Genomic DNA, 23328 nt, shown 5'->3' with positions numbered 1-23328 from the left:
GAAGGGGGGCACAGGCAGAATCGGAAGTATGAATAGTGAGAGAGGAGATCAGAGTTGCAGAGTTGGTCATAGCCTGCAACCTTGTAAGCATTATCCTTTCGGGCTTATTCTTTCAGCCTTTCACTTATCAAGTATTGACAAATATTGAACTTAGCAATGAAAAGATTGTTAATGAATAATGATTAAGGACAGATCCAAAGTAGAATTTTCCAAAGGATAAAGTTGATCAAAGTCAGATGGAATTTCAATAATACATATAGCTTGCCTTTTTTTTGTCTCTCACCTTTGCACCTCACACAACGTTGGTCACACTGGCTTGTCTGCTGCTGCTGGATCCGTCACAGCAGGCTGCATGTTGCACAGGCTTGCAAGCTTGAATCAAATAGGGTAACACGCTGCTTCTCCACTTCTCCTCTAATAACCCCATCCTCCGGGTGACTGCCGGTCACCAGCGAATCAGGAGCCGCCCAACACACATGGTGTAGCGGCAACAGATGAGGGAGATAGAAGGTTTGACAGAAGTCAGGAGCCGATGGTAGAGACCTGAGCTGAGCAGGGATGCACAGCGCACGGTGCGGGATCGGGAGCGAGACTGAAGTTGAAGGGTGAAAGCTGCAGTCTGAAGTAGGGAGCCGAAGTCGGGGGCTGGAGCCAGTGAAGCCAGCGCCAAAGGACCGTGAGACCGTGAGTCGGGCTGTTCAGGCTGTTCACTTCATGCACGTGCTAATCAATCGATCTGCCACATTACCGCAGCGGCTTCCTGCACCTGCAGTCCATCGGTCTGTAGGGTAAACAATGTCCTGGGACTCCATTTTTCACTGATTTAAAAAAATATAGTGTCACTTTAAAAAAAATTGCAATCCCACCGCCCCACTAGCGCTATCACAAATCCCAATCCTGTACAATCTGATAGAGTGAGTAAGGAAAACCTACAGGGGACCCCAAAAACCTTACCCAACCTCTCAGGAGACATGCTGGAACGTTCTGTGAAACAGAAAGTAAACGATCTGACACAAGAAATAGAAAAAAATGCCTGGGTCATTGCTAGATCAAATGTGCCATGCCTGCTGCCTGTCCAGCGATCTGGACAACAAAAAAAATGGCCGCCCCATGCATTCCTATGGGGAACTAATAGAAAAATCTCATACATTGTCAATGGAAAATAATGAGCATGAATTTACAGCAAAATGACGGCCCCCACGGCACGTCATGTGGTCTCAGATCGCCGAGGGGGGGTCCCAGGCAAGTGGCATCGGAAGGTCCCACCAGGTCAACCACCCCACCCCCGCAGAAACGCCGCAGTGGCCGTAATATTACCGCCCCCAAGGTAGGAACCTACTAGGGGAGGGGGCCTGGTATGTCCGAGAGGCCAGGGGAACTGATGGTTCTCCCGAAGAGCCGACCATTCCCAGGAGAGGGCCCACGTCCACCCCTAGACCGCCAGAGGATTGGGGGGACAGCATTACTCACCATATCATGGTATTAGGTGGGCGCCACTCTGAACAGACCACCTCCCACCCGGGGTGGGGGTGCTGCCAGCCAGGGGGTACGCTGCATTCCAGGTCGTCATGTCCCAGCGAGACAGTCCACTCGCAGGCTCGTTCCCACCCATCAGGGCTCTGTCCTGGTGAGGCCTAGTAACTATTCACCTTCGCTGGCCAGGCTGGGAGACCTTAAGGATCTAGATTATCCAGTCTGAAACCCAGCAAGCTGTTGCTTGTAGTTCTCCAGGAACTCTAAACTAGTAAACAAAAATTACATATAACACAAGTTTCCCTTTTTAATAGCGAAGACTGAAGTCCCAGCAGGGAACTAGGTCCTACTCCTAAACTAGGCAGAAATAAACTAAGGGCTGTAGCAGAGTGTGTGGGGTTAAGCCTATAGGGACAGCCCCATAGGCGTGTTAAAGCTTTATCCTGCCTAGTGTCCTGTTCCTGATGGGAGGAACATAACCCAACGGTCAAAGAATATATGGAGCTGCATCTGTCAATGAACGATAGAGAGAAAAAAAAAAAAAAAAAAAAAATTATATATATATATATTATATATATATATATATATATATATATATATATATATATATATATATATATATATATATATATATATATATATATATATATATATATAAAATGTTTGCGGATTCTAAGTAAAAATAGGGATTTTATCTTGCAGGCAACAAATGTCAAAAAAAAGCTTAGGCATGAAGCGGTTAAAGTGGCTAGACTAGCAGACCAGTTTATAGAGGAACACTGAATGCTATGTTTTTTTCTAGCAATAAAAACTTTCCATATTTTCAGGACGCAGGGAAATGTTAGTCTCTAAATGACCAAAGTAAATAACACAATGTTGTTGAGCTGCCTACCCAATATTAAATGGTAGATTAAAGGCCAGGGTGAGTGAGAACATGAAAGCCCAAATCTTTGCAGGAACTGAATTTGCTAGATTTTAGCTGTCAAGCTGATATAAAAATTGATTTAGAAGTACAACATTCTTTCAATTTCTTTCCATTTCTTTGTTTTCCCCCCCATACAGGTAGTTTTAGATCAGTTTTCCATAAAAAAAAACAAAATATTTCTTTTCTAGCATATGTTCTTTCTAGATAATGAGTTGGCATACATCAAGACATATGACTCTAGTACATCATTACTTTAGCAATAAAACAGACACCATTTTAACCACCTTTATCATTTTCTACTTTATTACCTCAAATTAACAAACACATTAAAGCTGAAAAAAGTCTATATTTACACAGAAGTACAAAACCCCCCCAAAAAAGTTGCGTATTTCCCCCCCAAATTAATTTTTTTGCATTTTTTATTTTAAATTATAAAGTAATAAAAGTTACCACAAATAAAAAAAGAGAAAGTAAATATATTGTAAATAAATTAAGAAACCAAACATTGTTAAATATGAAACAGTTTGGAGGGTAAGATCTAGTTCCATGGCACCATCTAGTGGTGCCGGGTGGGCACTGTCCAGGACATGGAGGGAGACAGGAGCTTCAAACATTCAGTATCCCACCAGCCAGGACCCTCCCAACTAACTGGTACAACCCTCATTAAAATATCTTGTGCACCTTCACAGTCTTCATCAAAAGTCAGTAAGCAGCCATCTCAGTCTTTAGTCACTGCAGAAGGGCAGAGAGTAAGTTGCAAAACTGTGTGCATTGTTTTCCATTTTTTTTGTTTTTTTTTGTTGTTTCAAATGAGTTAAACATCAAATCACTAGCAGCCACAGTGGGGGATACCCAACAATATACCTACTACTAAAATACATTATAACCTACAACTAAAACTGCTGCAACAGCTATTGCTGTTTGGGCAAACTCCGCCTGTTCTGTTAAAAAAAAAAAAAAAAAAAAACCCTTTTCCTATATTGGTGCTCTGAAGCTGGCATGTACTAAAATCAAGATAGGCCTCCACTGTGGATCTGTGTGGATTAAAAAAAAAAGATCCCAGCACTTCTCAAGCCCTGAAAGTTCAGCGACCTAAAAATCAAAGTAAACTATGCATCGCTCCATTGTCAGTGCAGACAGGAGAGACAGAAGCAATGGGGCATCCAAGCCTGGGAAAGGCAGCAGAGCAATGCTGGAGATGCCTCTCCTGGTAACTCGCTTATTCTGTCCATCTCTTATAGAATAGAAAAAATAAAGTACAGCTAAAATCTTACATTTTGGAAAGAATGTGAAGTTGGAGTATTTTTTTTTTTTTTTAGGGGGTGGTGGGGGGGGGGGGGGAAGATGTGGGGAGGTAAGCTAAAAAATAAAAAGGAAAATATATACAGTATATATCTATATGTAGTGTTCAGTTTAGAGAAAGCAGGAAGAACATCCACTGTCCTGGACTGCCAACATATCTGGAAGGGAAGTGGAGCAGCGAGCCTCCTCCCTGACGCATCAGTTCTTCCATATCTGCGCCAGAACCAGCATCTTCTGTGTGGCTCTCTTCAGTGGCAGAAAATAAAAGTTAAAAAATTAAATTTTCATCTTTAAAAGAAAATGAAATACAGTGAAGACACTGGGGAGAGAAGAGAGAAAAGAAAAAAAAGTGTTAATGTGTGAAAAAGGAATTTACCATTAAGGCAGTACACAAACTTTTTTACTGAATGGTCTTTGCTCAGGAATGGCTTTTTTTAGGCTAGCTATGTAGTAATGAAAAAAAATGCAAATGTCAGAACAGAGTGTACTCAATAAAAAGTAGTATTTGGTGAACACCAAACAATAGGTTTCAGGACTAGGCAACATTTACTCAGATTATAGGTGTAACAAACTTCGAAAGCTGCGTGTATCATGCAATCAGCCAATTGGATCCATGTAGTTTGCTTAAATATGGTAAGCTATAATTCTGGAGAAAATGTACCTATAACAAGGACTTTACTAACCACGATATGCCTTAATTTATATAGATTTCTAAAGTAACAATGGTAAAGCTTAGCAGTTTCTGGGTATCTACAAGTCAGTTCAGTGTCTCTCAAAGTTCTTAAGAAGACCTAAACTTGGGAGTTTGTCCACCTTCCCACACTTATGCCCCGTACACACGTGCAGATTATCTGCAGACTTTTGTCTGCAGACTTACCTTTTCTATGTAGTGCAAGAGCCTGCCGGATTGCATACAAATTGAAAGTGTTTAGGTTTGACCTCATATTATATGGTTTTGGTAAGTCTGCAGACAAAAGTCTTCAGATAATCTGCACGTGTGTACGGGGCATTACCCTTACTGGTCAGTCATTGGGCCCACCAGTCAATGATGGGCCCAATAGTGAGGTAAAGAACTGTAAGTGTGCATTCACTTACAGTTTGCATATGGTGTGACCATAGGAACTGGTCCAAATTTGCACACCAGAATTTCCCAGGACTTTGAGTCCCTGAAGCCCTTAAAGTGATTGTCAAGTCTCATTTTTTTTCTATTAAATTAACAAACATATTATACTTATATGCTCTGTGCAGTGGTTTTACACAGCAGCCTGGATCCTCCTCTTCTCGGGTCCCTGGCTGGAGCTTCTTACCCCTCCCACCTGTTGAGCGGCCCACAGCAAGTAGCTTGCTTTGGGGGCACCCGAGCAGAGGTGCAGCTCCGTGTATCCATTCAGACATGGCGCTGCTATTCAGTCCAGCCCCTTCTCTCTCCTGATTGGCTGAGTTTGGTGCCAATGACACAGGTGCTGTGTCTTAGCCAATTAGGAGAGAAAGTCCCAGGCAGCCAAAGCACTCATGGACATCGCTGGATAGAGAGGGGGCTCAGGTAAGTATTAGGGGGGCTGCTGCACACAGAAGGTTTTTTATCTTAATGCGTAGAATGCATTAAGATAAAAAAGCCTTCTAACTTTACAACCTCTTTAATAGTAAAGCTCCAGGGCCTGCCGTATCAAACTAGTGATGCTTTGGGAACTGCCACAAAATCTAGGTTGCTTCAAGGTTCTGCTATATCTTTAATAATAGCTTGACCCAAAATAGGTCTGTCTGAAGCTTCCTATGGAGCTTATAGATTTTCAGACCAATTCATGCTGATATTTACATCTGGAACCCACTTTTCAGAATGTATACTACACTAAAACAGGCCTCTTTACAGCAAATGGAAAAAGAAGAAACAACTTCACATGCATTATTTATAAAAAAGGATCCTGTCCCTTTAAAGCATTGTAAACAGCACAGTGCTTGTGCTGTGTAATTTGGCCCCTTGTTTAACCTAAAAACCTGGCTGATCCAGCCAGTTTTTTACCCTCCCCCCTGTAAACTGACCACGGTATATCATGGCTGCTGAGCCCTGACACCGTAGTCAGTTTACATTCCTCAGTCATCCGAAGCTCTCCTGTCTGCTCTCCTCTGTCCTCCTCCCCCCTCCCCTCCTTACTTGTCAGCTAGTGACAGTGCCCACCCCTCCACTCCTGCTGCTGAAAGAACATCTATATTTGTATACTATCCGCTCTGTCTCCTAATGCTGTGTGCGTGTGTGTGTGCATGCGTGTGTGTGTGTGCGCGTGTGCGTGTGTGTGTGCGTGTGTGCGTGTGCGATTTATAAAAAAAAAAAAAAAAAAAAAACGCAGTCTATACCTGCTTTTAGAAAGCCGCAATGAGAAACGTATTTAGTATAAACATCCTTAACTACATATCTTGTATACCAGCAAAGAGGGGGAAATCTCCACTGAGTCACGTCTAGAAATGTTACATGTAACTGTTTTTTGGATTGAAGCATTCTCCTATACTTTGCTTGCTGCATCTATGCTCATCAAGCAATCAGATTTAGGCAATCAAAACCCTAATATGGTGTATACTGATGAAACAAATACTATTTAAACACTATGATTAAAAAACACAAATCAACTCACCTAAGCAAATATTGGTCCAATGGCGGCCCTCATTTTCCAAGATGGTCAAATGGTACGCTGGCCTGAACAGAAGAGAACAACAAAGGTCAAATGGACTGCAAAACTATTCAAGTGCAGGTTTATTGTGGAATATATACAGTAAGTGGATTCCAGAACCCATGGAATTGCATGACAAGTGAAATAACATGTTTTTGTGCAGGCTGTTCACATATATGCAATGCGATTCCGGTGCAATTTGAAAAGGAATTCTTTGTGTGTAGTGCGGTACGATGCAACGTGATGCAATTTTGAGCTCCATAGACTTGAACAGAAACTGCAGGCAGATCACTTAGCTGTCCTAAAGTAACACGATTTCACCACGTTTTCTAGTATGGTTTGCTGAGAGAGAGAGAGAGAGAGAGAGAGAGAGAGAAAGAGACCCTATGACAGAAATTGCAGTTGTATCCAAATCACATGAAAAAAGGATGAGAAATCGCATCTGAACCACATCAACCCGCACTACAAATGGCTTCAAACTCGCACCGCATCTGTGTGAACCTAGGCTTACATGTGCAGGAACATGTAGGTATCAAACCGGCATCTTCTGACACAAACAGACATTAAATCTGGAGTATGTGTAGCTAAAAAAAGTAACAGTTCACAGTCTAAGTTTACCACATATCGAGTACATTTGCATTTGATATTAAAGAGGTCTATACCTAAAATTCTTTCACAGTTTTAGATAGAAAGGGAATAGTTGAAAACCCATGCAAGTTTTACGGTTATCCAGGGCTCTGAATCTCTACAAAAACAGTAACCTGACCGGTGTTTGGGGCTCACAGGAAATCCATTTGTCACAGGTAATTCCCGTGTAACCTCTGCAGCAGAACTGGGAATTTAGAAGCTGATTTTTAATCTCCTTAGAAGGGCCAGCAGGCTGATCGTAAAAAAAGGGATTCCACCATCCACACAACTGGGGTGGATGGAGGAATCCTCCCCAATGTATTCTGACAGTGGGACTCTTTCACTGTCAAAATACACTGATTAGCAACTGCAGCCACTGATCAAGAAGAGTTTTCCAACAAGGCTGTTCGACAGAAGTCAATCATTAGATCAAATTATATTGTGTGGGAGCATCCACATGTACGTTTTAAAATTTGAACTATTTGAATTTCGATAGATCCTTTGGCAAGTATAACCTAGGTGCCAGATTATACAAAGTCAGATAAATAGGTAAATTGTCATTTATGACAATTTCCTTAAGTGCCCACCAGCTGTAGCACTTAAGATGGGTTGGGACTGGTGCAAATCCCCCCCCCCAAAAAAAAATGGATCTAGACTGGTCTAAGCCCCCAAGAAATCAGTGTGTATTCAGCCCATAAGCATTTACCAAAGGTAATGTATTGGAGGAACAAATGTTTTTTTCTTGCAATGTGATGTGCATTAAAAATTTCCCCAAGAAAACCAGTAGATGTTAAAGTTGCTGTATGGTCTCAATATGGTACAATTGCTGTATGGTCTCACCTGTGACGCTGAAATTCGTGAAACTTCTTGTCGCCCTGTGAGATCAGAGGAAGAGACATTTGCTGGAGCACCTCGATGTAACCTCATGCTGACCTTGCGCTCTCTGTCAACCCGTGAGATTGCCCGGGGAGAAGTGTTACCTAGAACATTAATAAGAAATCAATCAATTGCAGCAGTATCATGTGACAATCTCCGGCAGAGTGCCCTCTACAGCATGTACACTGAAATTATGGGTCAATTTAACAATTACAAAAGTTATTAGCAATCTGAAAATTCAATATAAAATGTACATGGTTTCAATGCACTTAATAGAAAAAAACTATAAAAACATGAATCTATCTTGCAGGTCTTTGGACACAAAAAATTATGATTCCATGAACAGTCTGCAGTTATAAAGATTATCAATTGATTTCACTGCTGAAAAGCACCCATAAATAAACCTACATCTCAAAAAACAAAAAAAAAAAAAAAAAAAACCATTAAATAAGAAAAATAGATTAGAGGAAAAGCGCTTTGCAACGTCTTGCTTACCGCTCTGCTGAATTCGGGATGCTGGAGTAGAGGCTACTGGTTCTGCACCATTTCTGAGCCGGTTAGGAGCTGCACCTGTGGGAGGACCGGGGGGTAACGCTCTAGTTGTAGAACCTCTGAGCTGGCCCATCCTTTCTTCTCTATCATGTTCTCTTCTTTCCCTGTCCATATCTTCTGGATTCCGGGCTGCACCCTACATAGAACAGAATTTAGAATTTTGTTCTTTTAAAAAATGAAAAGCATGAAAAAAACTGGTTTATGATTTTTGCAAGAAATCAGAATGCATTCTTTAAATGTAGCTTATAATTACTTCTCACAGGCACAGTGAATCCATGCGAAGTATGTGATGAGAAATGATGCATAGGCAGAGGTCACCTTTAGTGAGAGTCACATAAGTCATATGTTAAAATGATCAATAAATCCTGATACATACCACCCTGTTCTATATATTCGTATATATATTTTATATGTAACTCTTGGCTTTTTCTGTAGACATCAAGCTTGGCCCCACCCCACCTATCTGATTGTGCTGCCAGTGGCAGGAGGAAGTGGGCATGGCAAAGCTCAACATTTTAGCAGCCTGTGCCTCTGGATCTACTGATCATCCTGACATATGGCTTTTATAGAATGTCTTCTTGCTCAGGTATGTGACACGTATATTTTAAGTTACAACTATATTGTTTTTTTTGGTCGATTTGTTCCAGGTTCCTAGGTTGCACTGCTAATCAAGTTTATAGTCAAATAATGGGGACTTTGCCGAATAAAATCCATGGGTATCTAGAGTTAGCATTGAACATTTAAATTACTAAAATCCTTACAAGAAAAAGGTGGCTGGCTGTGCCTGCAAGATCCTGTTGCTAAACAAAAAAAAAAAATGAATGATATAAAACTTTTCAAGTTTAGATTGAGTAAATATCTCTCTGCAGAAGACAGTGGTGATAGGCTTGAGAAATCTATACCAGACAGACACTCATTTTGCCCCGACAGCGCTTAGCCACGTCCAGTCAGGGAGAGTTGACTTGCATTGCCCATTAATCTCCTGTCTGTAAGAAACTTTAAACACCATTTTGTAGGCCCCCTTTAAATGTGCCTACTATTCTATCAGCCTACTGAGGATTGAGATTAGTGCTAGGGATCGACTGATTATCGGTTTGACTGATAATCAGTGGCTGATAGTCACTTTTTTGCAAGTATCGGTCACAAACTTGGCTGATATGACCAATATTTCTGCCTCCGGAGGGGAAGGGGGGGATGGGTATTCGAGCGCCGGCTGATAACACAATAAGCAGGGTTCTTCTGCTTACCCGGCGCGGGCATGGTCATACAAGGTCCTGCCTCCTGGACGGGCTCCTACCTATGATAGACAGCACACTGGTGACGTCTATCATAGGAGCTGGTCCAGGGGGCGGGACTTCGTATGACAGCGCCCGCCCCGGGTAAGCAGAAGAAACCTGCTTTTTGTGTTATCAGGCGGCGCCCTAATCCCCATGCACGGGTCACTCTGCATTGATGGGGGCACGGGTCACTCTGCATTGATGGGGGCACGGGTCACTCTGCATTGATGGGGGCACGGGTCACTCTGCATTGATGGGGGCACGGGTCACTCTGCATTGATGGGGGCACGGGTCACTCTGCATTGGATGTGTGATCGAATTTGCAGAATATCGGCCGATACGTTGCGACTAAAATATCGGTATCGGTCCTGAAGAAAACATATAGGGCTATCCCTAATTCGTGCACATTTGTAAACCAAGGGGCTTTGAAAGCAAGCTAGTTAACCTTTTTAGAAATGACTCCTAAAATGAACTCTAAAGATAAAATCCCATACTTACAAATTTCAGCATGTTCCAGTCAAAAACATAATCATATGAGAAGCCTTGCCGATGGAAGAGGTTACGGAAGAGTTGTCTCAGGTAGGAATAGTCTGGTTTATCATCAAACCGAAGGGAGCGACAAAAATTCAGATATGTTGAAAACTCAGCTGGAAAAGAAAAAAAAAAAAAAAGTTAAGATGGTGTGAAAAATATCTTGGAGGTTCATTTACCCTTTTTCACTTACAAACACGTGCATCTTTAAATGTGGGTGCAATTCTGAGCTCCTAAGAATGCTAGCTACCAGGCTGTCTTGGGTTTCAGCGTTTTTGACTCCCTGACCTAGAACAAACCTGCAGATTAGGAGTGCAGGCAGCGTATTGGGTCAATGACAAAGTAATAAAGCCATTAAAATCACACAAAAACAGAGATAGATCGAGATATAGCTATATCTACCCTCATGAACACAGGACTTTTTTTTTCTATGCTCCAGGGGAGGAAAAAGCAGCGTTGAAAACATATCGAAAGCTTCATTTTGCAAACCCATCTAGGCACGTCAAGTGCTTGGGTGTTCTTTAATTCCATTGGCCAGAATATTAAATTTATTATGGCCATTGGAATAAATGCCCAAGCGCTAAAGAGTGTTTAGACTGAGGCAAAATGCCCCTCTTCTAAAAGCGCTGCTTTTTTTCCTGCCTCTAAATGCCTGTAAACACCTATGTGTGAATGGGACACAAAAGGCGAACAAAAAAAAGGGGGGGGTTTAAGATACAAAAAAAAAAAAACTGCTGCGAAACACCTCTAAAATTCTTACTAACCTGTGTGCTTGTTGCATCTTTTTAACTTGGATTGCTGTAAGTGTATTTGCCTTTATTAAATTTGGTTTTAAAGGATAATGCACTATTAGTCCCTTTCTTTCTTTTGGGAATGCATCTTTGGGCCATTTCATCTTGAGCCGCACCAAGTTTTTTTTTTGGATGCTGTGGGTGGATGTGATCTGGAGGATCCTCAAGGAGAGTGCTCCACCTCTTCAGTCCTGCTGACACGGGATCATCTACCTACTTTGCTTGAAGTTTTTACCTCCATCATCTCTGGTAAGAGTCCATCTTTATCATTGGGCGTTATTTTATTATCACATTGTCAAGTTTATTTGGAGGCTCTGTTTTGTTTAACACATGGTAAGAGGCCATTCACTACCTTGGAATTTGAACACAGTCACCACTGAACTGAACATATTATTTGCACGTTTGATTATGGACTTATATTGATGAACTGTATTTTCTTTACACATTATTCTGAAGTCCTGAAATTTTGTGCACTATTTTTGCACCTACAAGATTTGATTGTTTAACACATCAATATTGTTGGTATACTACGTCCACTGCCACCCCTCTGTCCATCTGGATCTGGGAGCCCCCTTGTCCCAAAGCACCCCCTCCCCCATGTTGATGGTATGAGGCCTATTGTATCAATTTTGGGGCGGGAAACCCCACTCCGTTAATTTTTTTTTTTTACATTTCAGCATAGGGTTCCCCTTATAATCCATATCAGACTGAAGGGTGGGGCTACGTTTTTTTTTTTTTTTCTACCGGCAATTTAAAAAAATAAATAAAATGGATTTAGTGGTCAGCTGGGATGTCCAATGACAGCTGATGACTCACTCATCAGTTAACCACTTAAGCCCCGGAAGATTTTACCCCCTTCCTGACCAGGGCCTATTTTGCGATTCGGCACTGCGTGACTTTAACGGACAATTGCGCGGTCGTGCGACGCCGTACCTAAACGAATTTGACGTCCCTTTCTTTCCCACAAACAGAGCTTTCCTTTGGTGGCATTTGATCACCTGTGCAATTTTTTGATCATGCGCTATAAACAAAAAAGTGCATCAATTTTTGTTTATTTTATGCTACATATGTTTGGTAAAAAAAAAAAAAGGCAAAAAGCGTATTTTGATTGGTTTGCGCAAAAGTTATCTTGTTTACTAACAAAGGGAAAGATTGTCATTTTTGTTGTTTTTTTTTTTAACACGTAATGGCAGCGATCTGCAATTTTTTTTTGCGGTAGTGCGACATTGCGGCGGCCAGATCGGACCCTTGACTGACATTTTTGACACTTTTGGGGTTACCAGTGACATTTCTACAGTAATCAGTGCTATACATATGCACTGTTACTGTAAAATTACACTGGCAGTGAAGGGGTTAACTTTTTTTGAGAGGGAGGGGTTATGTGTGTCCCTAGGGGCGTGATTCTAACTGTGATTGGCTGTGGCTTGAGGTGTAGGAACAGTGATCAACGGTCCTACATAGTAGAACCGTATAATCACTATTCCTACACAGGGGAGAATGACAGGCGGCTTGTTTACATCAGCCGCCTGCCTTTCTCCCTCTGCACCGACGATCGCCGAGTGACAGGCGGACATCGGGTCCACCGGTCACACGCGCGGGGGGGGGGGGGGGGGGGTCTGTGACCGCGCGGGGGCGCGCGCTCCCTCCCTAGACCCTCACAGGCTAGCGAGGTAGTACTACGTCGCTCTGTCTGTGAGGGGCTGACCGCCGCAATAAATAGTCGTGCGGCGGTCGGCAAGTGGTTAAGGACATTGCGGCCGGCTTCCCAGCCTGCTCCCTAACAACCAGCTTTTACTGCTCCCTGAATGGGCAAAACTTTGCCCAATCAGGGAGCAGAATACACATTGCAGAAAGCTTGGGCAAACACCTGCCGAACACCCTGCAAATGCAAGTGTTCCCCGAAGGGGGCGAACAGCAAACGTTCAGGCCACACTCATGCTTGGCCCGGACACCCAACTCTACATAGGCACACTGCAGTAAATAAAGTAAAAAACAATCCAAGTCTTTAAGTTTGCCAACATATACAAATAGGTACTTACAGGGGTATCCTTTGCAGAGGACCTCAATAGGGGTAGACATTTTCTTCTCACTAATTCGTTCATATTTCTGCCGCTTAGTTGCTGCCTTCAGTCCTTGCCAAGGCAGTGACCCCAGGTTAAAGTACATAAGCACATAGCCCAAGCTCTCCAAGTCATCCCTGCGACTTTGCTCTGCATGGAAACAAAGAAACCTTGAGATGGTTGTCTTTTTCCAACTCAACATTTTACAAACCTCAAACAAAAGGGTTTCAGAAATTCTGTTTTGCTGCTTTTAGGAACCATTTAAAATGTTAGAAGTTTTTCACTAAATTTGCAATGGCAACTGAAACAGAATCGGTTGCTACTGGAAGCAGACACTGATCTTTTCTCCAATTTTCTAAATCAACCCAGCAAACCATAAGCATGAACAATGCAAATATCCAATATATACTTCATAAAATGCTTTTGGTTTTTTTCCTACGCAATAAAAAAAAAAAAAATACATTGACAGCTACCTGTCCCTATTTAAGAAAAAAAAAAAAATCTTCAAGTCAAAAGAGTACAAACTATCATGCCAACATACAGGTCTTCATAAAAAAAAAAAAAAAGCTAGATATACAGAGATAAGTTCTTATATATCACATAGAGAAGCAGATACACCATCATTTCAGGGTTGGCTTGGAGCTATATAATGTACTTTATGAGATTGTATACGAGAAAACCATGTGTACAGAGGTTTTCTCACACTTAACTCCGCCTTTTGCAAAACAAATACATGCGTCCATATTTTCAGCAAAACAAAAAAAAAAAAAAAGAAGTGCATTTATTACTTTTTTTTTTGCAAATGAGCCTGCAAAGGATTGCATCTGCAATCAGTGTGTTGCAATTGCAATGCACAAGCTCCTCTAGTTTCCCAGTCCATACCAAGGCAAGAACTTTCAGTGAGAGTGTTAGAGAAAGTGTCAGTGGACTACAAGTGCAGTAGATCTCTGAATGAATGATGTAGCTGTGTGGGTGGGGAATTCAAAAGAGAGCAGAACCCTTTCACCCCTGCATGGTGTCAGAGATGGTAAAAGGAGTCAGCTTGCAACCATGTTACACCCTAAAAACACGTGTACATCGCCTTTAAAAAGTATTCACACCCCTTGAAATTTTCCACATTTTGTCATGCTACAACCAAAAATGTAAGTGTATTTTATTGGGGTTTTATGTGAAAGACCAACACAAAGTGGCAGATAATTGTGAAGTGGAAGGAAAATGATAAATGGTTTTCAAACTTTAAAAATAAATATCTGAAAAATGTGGTGTGTATTTGTATTCAGCCCCCCCCCCCCCCGTGCCACTGAGGAAGTCCCGATCATTGGATGTAAAAGTACGTATAGGATGAGGAACCCCGTACATTATATCATCCTGCGGCCATCTCTGCATTAAGCTGTCTTGCCAGGGTCTGCAAGACGAGCGATTCATGGGCAGCACTGCCCATAGTGCTATTTCTTGTAAGTGCAGAAATTCACCCTTTTTAATAAAATGAGAGTTTTAAACAAGAGAGCACTAGGGTTGTGTGCTTTTTCTTCTGAGATCCATCAATCTGAATAGGAGGCACTGAAGGATTGGAAACACTAGCCGTTTGCTTCATCCCCAGAGAGGGAAAACTGAGTGGTGTCACCTACTGGTAATGCAGAGGTCATGTCAGTGAGGCAAGAGGTTATTCTACACTGTTGGTGGATTCAATTTATTTGTGTCACCTTGGCTGAAGTTGGATAAGATTAATCAATTTTGTATAGGTGGACTTTTGTTGGACTATAATTTTAGAAGAGATTTCTTAGAATATTTCTTTGATGCACATTTCACTAGATATCTGTTCTGTAATTTTACATTGTTGATTTAAGGTATTTACATTTATAGGAGAATTGACCTACACCAATTTGGATTATAGTTTATTTTAGAAGTTTGAATCACTGATAGGTGTTGGCTAGCAACTCACTCTGTACAGATTATATCAAACAAATTGCGCTGATTGACAACTCACACTATTTATCCCTGACCTGTCTGGTGTGTTCCTTGGCGTTCATGATGTGGTTTGTTCACCAAGGGCTCTTTCACACATGGAGTCCGGACGGACGGACTCAGTTTTTCTCAGCGGGGGATTGATCTGCCGATCCCCCGCTGAGCAGGAGGATGACAGCTGTTCTCTGTGCTGTGTGCGGAGACACAGCTGTCAGGTCCCCATGCATCTCTATGGGGGAATCGGATGGGAATGGACTGTCTGTCCGTTCTCATCCGATCCCATCCGATATGATCCGCTGGACGGATGGAAAATAGGGTTTCCATCCATCCAGATTTGACAGATTGGATGTCAGCGGACATGTCCCTGCTGACATCCGATGCCCCATAGAGATGCATGGGGTGACCGTTCAGATCCGCCAAAAAAAAAAACTGACAGACGGATCTGAACGGTCTGCCTGTGTGAAAAGGGCCTAAGGTTCTCTAACAAACCTCAGAGCCGCACAGAACAGCTGTATTTATACAGAGATTAAAATTACACACAGGTGGACTCCATTTACTAATTGGGTGACTTCTGAAGTCAATTGGTTCCACTAGATTTTAGTTAGGAGTATCAGAGTAAAGGGGGCTTAATACAAATGCACACTTTTAAGATATGCATTGTTAAAAAATGTAAAAAAGCATTTATCATTTTCCTTCCAATTCACAATTATGTGTTGGTCTATCACATAAAATCCCAATAAAATACATTTACGTTTTTGGTTGTAACATGACAAAATGTGGAAAGTTCCGAAGGGGTATGAATACTTTTTCAAGGCACTGTAATATGGTCTAAAATATGAAGTTAGTCATAAAGTTTAGTCTGGTGTTGACTGACAGTCAACAGCTCTCTGCTCACGGAGCTGAGAGAACTGAGCGATTGGTGGTGTTTGATTACTCGGTTCTTAAGTGTTAGAGGCGCCAGGGGAAAGATGCAGCATCGGACCGATGCTGCATCCACCCAAATATGAATCTTAAAAAAAAAAAAAAAAAATGCATGCATCTCTTTTAAAAGACTGTAGTAGTATTACATACAATAAGAGACACTGTGTTCCAGAAGCAGTATTAATGACTTCCCGTCAGCTGTACATAAAGAGATGGTCTTAGCGCATCTACCCGATTTAGGAGAAGCCATGTATTTTTGTAAATGAAAACAAGGCTCTCTCTGATTGGCTGAAGTGGAGTGGCAGGCGGATGACATTACAGTGTCTACCTCAGAGAAAGTAAACTTGGAATTCCCCTTTTTGATATTTAAAGTTCATATTCTTCTAGACATTTTTTCTATTAAATATATGCATTAGATATGAGGATGGGCTTCCAATGTGTCCCCGTGCCTTTAAGAATTAGTTGGCTCCCTCAAGGCAAACCTGCCCTTAATTTATCCAGTGCTATATGTTCTCCAACTTAGAGACTCTCAAATCTATATTTAGGAACACACTATACAGAGGAGCCTTGATGAGGTACTGTGGCTTTTACATTTAGCAGGTTTTCCAGGCATTGGGCCTGATGTGGGTCTGCCATTGTTACCGGTGACACCTTCAGCCCATTTAAGCTGAATGCCCAAGTGTGATATTGGAGACAACAATTCCGGCATCTTTGGTTTGTTTTGTTTATTTGATAATGGGGAATGGGAAAAGGGAATGAGTGGGATATTCCTCTGGCTCAACTAGGTACAACAGGGACACTTAGCAGAAAAATGCCTGTTAACGCTGTCTTAACGCCAGCTATATGCCGACTAACGCCTGCTGGCGCTTGTAAAATACTGACTTGCTGAACTTGATTTTTGACACTCTGGTTAGCTCAAAAGTCCTGTAAAAAGCTCCCTCCAGCCCTACACTGACTGAGGTACGCTGTACACATTAACTCTTCAGGGCCCAACCGCTAGCACCCCCTTTACACTTCTGGGTCCTCTCACTAGGCACCCCCTCTGAACTTCAGGGTCCTCACTGGCACCCCCCCTTTACCGCTAGCTGGCTCCTTGATCCCTTGGACCTTCGGAGTGGTCCCCTCTGCTAAGCAAACCCCAAACTGGGAATGCTTTCCTGAAACTGGACCCCCTCTGCTCCGCTGGTCCTCGGCACACAGGATCCTCTCTGTAGATCAGCTCACTCTGTCCTCTCAGGCAAGCCGCCAGGGACAACCGATCCTGCCGACAGGAGGAGAGAAAGCCGTACTCTCCCTCCTGGGACTCCACTTCCTGCCAAAGACGCTGCGTCATGCGCTCCCCTCAAACTTATACCCACTCCCAGAATTCTGTGCGGCAGAATCTGCCTTTCTTGGGTAGATACAGGCCTGAGTGTGCCATTGGCTGGGTTTCCACCACTGCCCAATGAGAACCCTCTCATGGAGCACAGTGGGGGAGACTCCCCAGTCTCAACAGCTACACCTGGGAGACATGACAGCCCAGCTGAAAAGCATTGCCCTGCTGTTAGGCAGCTAGGGCCTACTATACTTTGCCTAACACCTACCTTGTAGGGTGCTACATCCATATATTTACAAATCGATGTAACTAAGCCCCGTTCACACCAGTGCGACTTGTCATGTGACAGGTTCAAGTTGCACCCAATTGCCAGCAATGGAACTGTTCAAATCTGTTAGACACCTACTTTGTGGTACCACACCATTTTGAAAACTTACATAGAAATGTGTGCATGAAGTCCCAGAGATGCCAGCCAAGTCGCACCTAAAGTTGCACTGACATGAGGCTATGAAATTGTGAGATTTGAAGTAAAGTCGCACAATTTCAAAGTTGGATTCAATGTGAACTGGGGCTAAATCCGCTGTTTAGAACATGAAATGTTAGACAGGGCTAATTTGTTTGTTTTTTTTGCAGGCTAGATAGTAAGCTGGGAAATTTTCTGTTTGTAATGAGGCATAGGACACAGAGGAAATTTAGAGAGGGTAAATAGTTCTATAGGTGTCAAAGTAGGGAAGGAAAAACAGAATTAGTTCAAAAATAATGTAAGTAGAAGGGAACAGAAAAAAATCCAGGGGGGGGGGGGGAGGGGGTGCCACAAAGAGGTGTAATGAAGCCAATGGCCCCAAGTTGGGCATATAACCAAAAGTTGCACCTTGTCATATTGTTTACTACCAAGAATTAGAAGGCATTCTAAGCATGAAATAAAATTTGTTTTCCATAAGACTTTGATTGCCCTTACTAAAAGCTTCTTCAGATTTAGAAAAAAATTTCTGTATCACAAAGACCAGGTGTGAACATGTGGCTTTTCCCAATATACACATACTGGCATACATTAAAGAGCTGAACAAGTACAGATCTAATTTTTGAAAGATATTTTGTTGGAAAAGTGCAGTTTATTATCTTCTGGGTACGCTCCTTCACCTTGGTGTCTCTGCAAAGATGAGGCACAACATCACATGAGGTCTGTACCATCTACCTAAATGTTTTTAACCAGCTTCATGTTGCTGCTTATGGAAGATTTGTGAACAAAGTAAAGAATCATTTCCACCTGTTCTTGGATGAAAGAGAATTGTGGCTGTTGACCACATTGAGAGACCAGATTCTGTCTTGGCAAAATTAGAGAACTACCTCAACGATAGAGTCCACCAGTCCAAATATAAAGCATACATCATAGTGCATACAGAAATATAGACAAAAAAACAAGGTTTTTAAAACAAACACTTATTGAAAAGATTTATGTGAAAACATGAACATCCTTTCTTTTACATTCTTACTTACCTATGCCCAGATGGGTATTTATAGATGCATATCTTGCAGTCCCAGTAAGGTTCTTATTCTCTCTGTAAGGGATGTGTTGATGTGTCCGAGCATCCCGATACTTCTTGGCTAGACCAAAATCTATAATATAGACTAGATTTCCCTTCTTTCCAAGGCCCATCAGAAAGTTGTCTGGCTTAACATCCCGATGAATGAAGTTCTTGGAATGGATGTACTCAATACGGCTGATCTAGTACAAATACAAAAAGAATGGGTTACAGAAAAGAGCAAATACCAGAGAGGTTCTACCCCCAGATGACTAATACATTTATAATTACTCTAAGCATATACTGGCATGCCAACTAGAACTATATACAGTGAGTAACCCGTCTGTTACATTCTCAAAAATTACAGAGGCTTTAAAAGAACCATCATAAATTTTGTTTCACCGATTCTGGAAACATACCCAAGTGTGACTTTTGAAGCTGAACACTAGGCAGATATAAAGACACACAATAATGCAGCTCTGTATTCATTAATACATCCTTTTTAATGCAAACAGTGTTAAGTACTTGTATTTGAATCAGCCTCATGCAGTCCCTCTAATGCAGAAATCAGGTAGAGAGGGAGAAGCAGGCCAAGAAGCCAATCAGTTGTGCTGCAATGTAAGGATCATGCTGATGGCAGAGCACAACAGAAATACTGTAAGCTAATCAGTCTGCTGCTTCTCATTTCACTGTCCATTAACAGGCTGGGGAGGGACAAGACCTGAACTGCAAAAGAGAAATAGCAGGTCTCTTCCCCTGCCTTACATAGCTAAACAGGTCAGCATGCTAGGGCTGTCATTTATCGTCACAGAAAAAGAAATAGTGCAGATTTTGTTTGGCTCTAATACTTGTTTCCCATGGAACAAGCATACAGACTAGAGCAAAATAGAGCAATTGTCCTGCGCTCAGATTATTAAAACAGTCAATATTTGGCAAAAGCAGCTAGCACAAATTTGCTGGTAGCAAATATAACTAAAAAGGGTACATATGCAGCACTTTAAAACAGTAAATAAAAAGTCTATCACAGCCCATTGTAAACTCCAGAGAATAGTAGACACCACAAGTGCACTATTAACACAAAGAGTGAGTGATCTGAAAATCACAACACTTCAAGCCTATTACCTTCTGTTGTGGGCCACCTAAATAAAGTGGTAAGCAGCACTCAATTAAACATCAGCCCCAGTCGGTGCATCCGGAGTGGCCTCCTGGTATGTTAACATCTTTAGGACCAGAGCACTCCACCAGAAGTGATAATAAACATACATAGTTACATAGTAGGTGAGGTCAAATAAAGACAATAGTCCATCCAGTTCAACCTGTGTAGGTGTGTGTGGCTGTAATCATCTCGCATACCCCTGAATGTTCTGATCCTCGAGATGTACGTCTAGTAGTCTTTTGAAAGCCACCATACTGCCCGCAGAAACCACCTCTTGTGGTAGAGAATTCCACAATCTTGTAGCCCTAACAGTAAAGAACCCCCCACGTTGCCTAAGGTTAAAACGCTTCTCCTCTAATCACATTGTATGCCCTCGAGTCCTCATGCAATCCCTTCGACTGAACAGCTTTTTTTCTAAGCTTAGATCCCCATTGAGATGTTTAAAAATTGCTATCATGTCCCCCCTCAGGCGTCTCTTCTCCAGGGAGAATAAATCAAGCGATTACAGACGGTCCTCATAATCAAAGGTCCTCCAATCCCCTAATTAGTTTAGTTGCCCTTCTCTGGACCCTCTCCAGCTCCAACACATCTCTTCTGAGGACTGGTGACCAGAACTGGACAGAATACTCCAGATGCGGTCGAACCAGAGTTTTATAAAGTGGAAGGATTATAGTCTTATCTCTGGAAAACATCCCTTTCTTTATGCATGCTAATATTCTGCTAGCCTTGGCAGCTGCCGCTTGACATTGCATGCTGTTGCTTAGTCTATCATCCACCAAGACACCCAGATCCTTCTCCATTTTTGATTCTCCCAGGGGTTCCCCTCCTAACGTGTATTGTGCTTTTATGTTGCTAGTCCCCAAGTGCAAAACCTTACACTTCTCCACATTAAACCTCATTTGCCAAGTCGTTGCCCACTCCGTTATTTTGTCCAGGTCATTCTGTAGGATATCTGCTTCATGCTGTGCTGTTATTGCCCTGCCTAATTTTGTGTCATCTGCAAAAACTGATATTGAACTACTGATCCCGTCCTCAATGCGGTTTATGAATATATTGAACAAGGTTGGTCCTAGGACTGAGCCTTGGGGGACCCCGCTTACTACCTCAGACCAGTCTGAGTATGCGCTGTTTATTACCACCCTTTGGACACGCCCTTTTAGCCAGTTCCGTATCCAAGAGCAAACCCTGCTGTCGATACCTGCAGACCTTATTTTATAAATTAAGCGCTTATGGGGAACTGTATCAAACGCCTTAGCAAAATCTAGGTACACCACATCCACTGGTCTGCCCCTATCTAGCTCACAGCTCACCTCCTCGTAGAATGTTAAGAGATTGGTTTGACAAGAACGCCCATTAGTAAACCCGTGCTGGTTACTACTGATGATGCTGTTGTCCTTAAACTCTACGATATAGCCCCTTATCATCCCCTCCAGAAGTTTACATACTACTGATGTCAGACTGACAGGCCTATAAATTTCCCGGTATATGCCTCTGACCCTTTTTGAATATCGGAATTACGTTAGCTTTCCTCCACTCCCCTGGTACATCTCCTGTCCTAATACTGTCCGCAAAGATCAGGAACAGTGGTCTAGATATAGTCTTACTAAGTTCTTTGAGTATTCTCGGATGTACGCCGTCCTGGCCTGGTGATTTATTTGTGTTAAGTTTATCCAGCCTTTCCCTGATTTCACCCTCTGTTAGCCATAGTGGCAAGTCCTGTGTATTACTACTAACCATACATTCATGGTCAGTGTATCCCTCCGTTTCCTGTGTAAAGACTGACAAGAAAAAAGCATTCAGCACGGTTGCTTTTTCAGTGTCCTCTGTAACCATCCTCCCATCATCGTTAATTATGTGTGCAATATGCTCTGCCCTAGTTTTTTTGCTGTTGATATACTTAAAGAATTTCTTTGGGTTTTTTTTACTATCCTCCGCTATTTGTCTCTCCAAGTCTATTTTAGCCATCTTGATTTCGTGTTTACACTTCTTATTTGCCTCCTTGTATTGGTCGAAAGCCAATACTGTGCCCTCTGATTTATATTTCCTGAAGGACAATTTTTTTCCCCTAATAAGTTTTTTCACACTAGGGTTTAGCCAGCCAGGTTTGGCTTTGTCTCTTCTAAATTTATTTCCCATAGGAATGCACTGCAAGATGCCTTTGTTTTATTCCTAAAGCATTCCCATTTTTCCTCTGTGGTCAGTGATCCCAAGGTTTGGTCCCAGTTTACCCTTTCCATCAATGAGTACAATTTTGGAAAGTCTGCCCTTCTGAAGTTAAGGGTTCTTATGTTCCCCACTTGCCTTGCTATATTGTTATTTACGCTAAATGTGATCATCCTGTGATCGCTAGAGCCCAGGTTGTCCTGGACCCCTACCTCCGAGATTAGGTCTGGGTCATTAGTGATCAATAGATCCAGGGTTGCGTTTTCTCTGGTAGGAGAATCCACCAACTGTGACATGTAATTGTCCTGTAAGGTTTCCGTGAATAGACGGGCCTTCTGTGAGTGTGCAGTCCCCTCATCCCAGTCAATGTCGGGATAATTGAATTCCCCCACTATGATGACTGATCCTAGCTTTGCCACTTTACCCAAAAGTGCTAAAAATTCCTGCTCTACCTCCATGCAGCATAGCGGGGTAAAACAAAACCTCATCGTGCAGTATTAGAAACAGATCTAGATTTATTTAAGTACATTAAAATACTCACAAGCAACAAGGCGGTATCAAGGGCACGCCCCTGATAACCTATTTGTGTGACGAAACACATTGGGTGAAGCCTGGACACGTAAAATTGCCACGCACGGAAGTCGACCATTTTGTTGGTTGCAAACTTTGACCCCTCTTTTGGATTGATATGCGTTTTATACTTTGTTTCCATACTCTGTTTCTAATACTGATCAGGTACAGAGGGTAAGAGGCTTGGAGTATTGTGATACCGGTGGAGGACATCTTGAGATCACTCTTTGCATCAATAGTGCACTTGTGGTGCGTCTACTATTCTCTGGATTTTACAATGGGACTGTGATAGCTATGTGCGGCGCTTTCATACAGTAAATAAGTCTAATACTATCTGTTTATATTTTACTGTGAAAGATATAGGGACAAGCTATAACACTGCTAGAAAGGCCTCATTAAAAGATGCAAAACTAAAATAAGAAGACTGTTGTGTTTGTCCAACTTCTGTCAGTTTTGCTGGACAGCTAAATTTGCAAGTAAACGTGAAAAATAAAAGTATGTCAGAGCAACATTTAAACAAAAAGAAGAAAAATTATATACGTCTCAGTACAGAAATAGAACTGTTAATGTGTGAAAACATAGGCTTCTACCTTCCTTTGACCAGATCTCACATTGTATTTTTGGCTCGGAAGTATGTG

The 23328-nt window shown here is 42.1% G+C and overlaps 1 protein-coding gene across 1 annotated transcript in view; it reads right to left on the bottom strand.

Moving 5' to 3' along the window:
- Positions 1 to 3199: 3199 nt before the first annotated feature.
- The window catches only part of CSNK1E (casein kinase 1 epsilon), an 89559-nt gene continuing 69430 nt past the window's right edge, over positions 3200 to 23328 (bottom strand). Inside the window, exons 5-11 of the mRNA XM_082265854.1 lie at positions 18776 to 19004; positions 13057 to 13227; positions 10194 to 10342; positions 8362 to 8554; positions 7831 to 7970; positions 6328 to 6389; positions 3200 to 4019 (exon numbers count right to left, since the gene is read on the bottom strand). Coding sequence (XP_082121980.1) covers positions 6357 to 6389; positions 7831 to 7970; positions 8362 to 8554; positions 10194 to 10342; positions 13057 to 13227; positions 18776 to 19004 — 915 coding nt within the window. The 3' untranslated portion in view covers positions 3200 to 4019; positions 6328 to 6356. The remainder of the gene's footprint in view (positions 4020 to 6327; positions 6390 to 7830; positions 7971 to 8361; positions 8555 to 10193; positions 10343 to 13056; positions 13228 to 18775; positions 19005 to 23328) is intronic.

Source organism: Pelophylax lessonae, assembly GCF_965119305.1.
Source record: "Pelophylax lessonae genome assembly, chromosome: 8".
Classification (NCBI taxonomy): Eukaryota; Metazoa; Chordata; class Amphibia; order Anura; family Ranidae; genus Pelophylax; species Pelophylax lessonae.
The sequence above is the reverse complement of the archived record's forward strand: the minus strand, read 5'-3'. Positions and strand labels throughout refer to the sequence as shown.